This window comes from Carlito syrichta, unplaced genomic scaffold, assembly GCF_000164805.1.
Source record: "Carlito syrichta isolate Samal-C Ts95f unplaced genomic scaffold, Tarsius_syrichta-2.0.1 Scaffold308154, whole genome shotgun sequence".
Classification (NCBI taxonomy): Eukaryota; Metazoa; Chordata; class Mammalia; order Primates; family Tarsiidae; genus Carlito; species Carlito syrichta.
The window spans coordinates 91,028-92,427 of NW_007252250.1; the positions used below are offsets into that span (position 1 = coordinate 91,028).

A 1,400-nucleotide genomic window follows, 5' to 3' on the forward strand; every position below is an offset into this window, starting at 1 on the left:
GCAGGGTCTGAGGGAGGAGGGCTGGGGACTTGGACCCCTGGGTCTGAGGGAGGAGGGGCTGGGGCCTGAACTCCAAGGCTAGAGGGGGGAGGGATTGGGGGCATGGATCCCTGGGTCTGAGGGGAGAGGGGTTGGGGTCTGGACTCCAGGGTCTGAGAGGGGAGGGGCTGGGGGCCTGAACTCCCAGGTCTGAGGGAGCAGGGTCTGAGGGAGAAGGGGCTGGGGGACTGGACCCCTGCGTCAGACGGAGGAGGGGCTGGAGGCCTGAACCCCTGGGTGTGAGGGAGGAGGGGCTGAGGTCTGGACCTCTGAGTCTGAGGGAGGAAGGCTGTGGCCTGGACTCCGGGTCTGAAGGAGGAGCCGGCATTAGAGTCACCCCTCCTTCTGGCCAGGTCAGTCCTCACACCTCTGCTGGCTCTCAGGGCACCTCCAAGTCGGCAGGAGCTCCCCGTTCTCAGCACCATGAGCACCACCACTGGGTAAGTGGTCCAGGCCCTTCAGGTCCCAGCGCCAGCCCGCCCCCCACCCCCCACCCCTGCAGAGCCTGTTTACAGCAGGCGGCCTAGCATCTTTGGCCCTGTCTGGGCATTCCGGAGGAAGCCAGAGCCGCTCCCCTCTTACCCAGCCCTTGGCTAGGAGCTCCCACTCCAGAGCTGACAGACCTGGGTTCAAATCCCAACACACACACTCCACTGCAGTGTGACCCTGGTCGAAGGACGCCACCTTTCCGAGGCTCAGCCCCTCCTCTGGGACCCAGGGACAGTTTTTTTTTTTTGAGTCAGGGTCTCACTAGTCCCCCAGGTTGGAGTGCAGTGGCATGATCACGGCCACCACAGCCTCCACTTCCTGGGCTCGGGCGATCCTCCCACCTCAGCCTCCGGAATAGCCAGAAACACAGGCATGCGCCACCATGCCCAGCTACTTTTTTGATTTATGGTAGAGACGCGGTCTCACCAAGTTGCCCAGGCTGGCCTTGAATTCCTGGGCTCAGGCAGTCTTCTCGCCTCTGCCACCCAAAGTGTTGGGATGACAGGCGTGAGCCACCGTGCTCTACCCCGGAATAATTCTGAGAGCTTGGCAGGATAATGCATGGGTAGGACTTGGCTGGGAATTTCACCCACTCAGGCGATCAGTTCATGGGAACTGCTGCTGCTGCCTTTGTTATCTTGTTAGTAAATATTGGCCTTTTGCTGGAAAATCAGGGCAGTTTGTATTGAAGGCTCACGTCTCCTAGAGTGAGCAGGGGCGAAAACCAGAGATGAGTTAAAATAGCTGTATGCTAGGTAGTGAGCTCTCCAGGCTAGAGGTAATCAAACTGTGGGGACATCGGACCGGCAGGAGAAGGATGAGGCGTGAGATGGGGAGCAGGATTTTGGCTAAAAGGGATTTTTTTTTTTTTT

The 1,400-nt window shown here is 59.3% G+C and overlaps 1 protein-coding gene across 1 annotated transcript in view; it reads left to right on the forward strand.

Annotated features, from left to right (window-relative positions):
- Nucleotides 1–462: 462 nt before the first annotated feature.
- The window catches only part of EPS8L1 (EPS8 like 1), a 14,620-nt gene continuing 13,682 nt past the window's right edge, over nt 463–1,400 (forward strand). Inside the window, 1 exon segment of the mRNA XM_021716076.1 lies at nt 463–479. Coding sequence (XP_021571751.1) covers nt 463–479 — 17 coding nt within the window.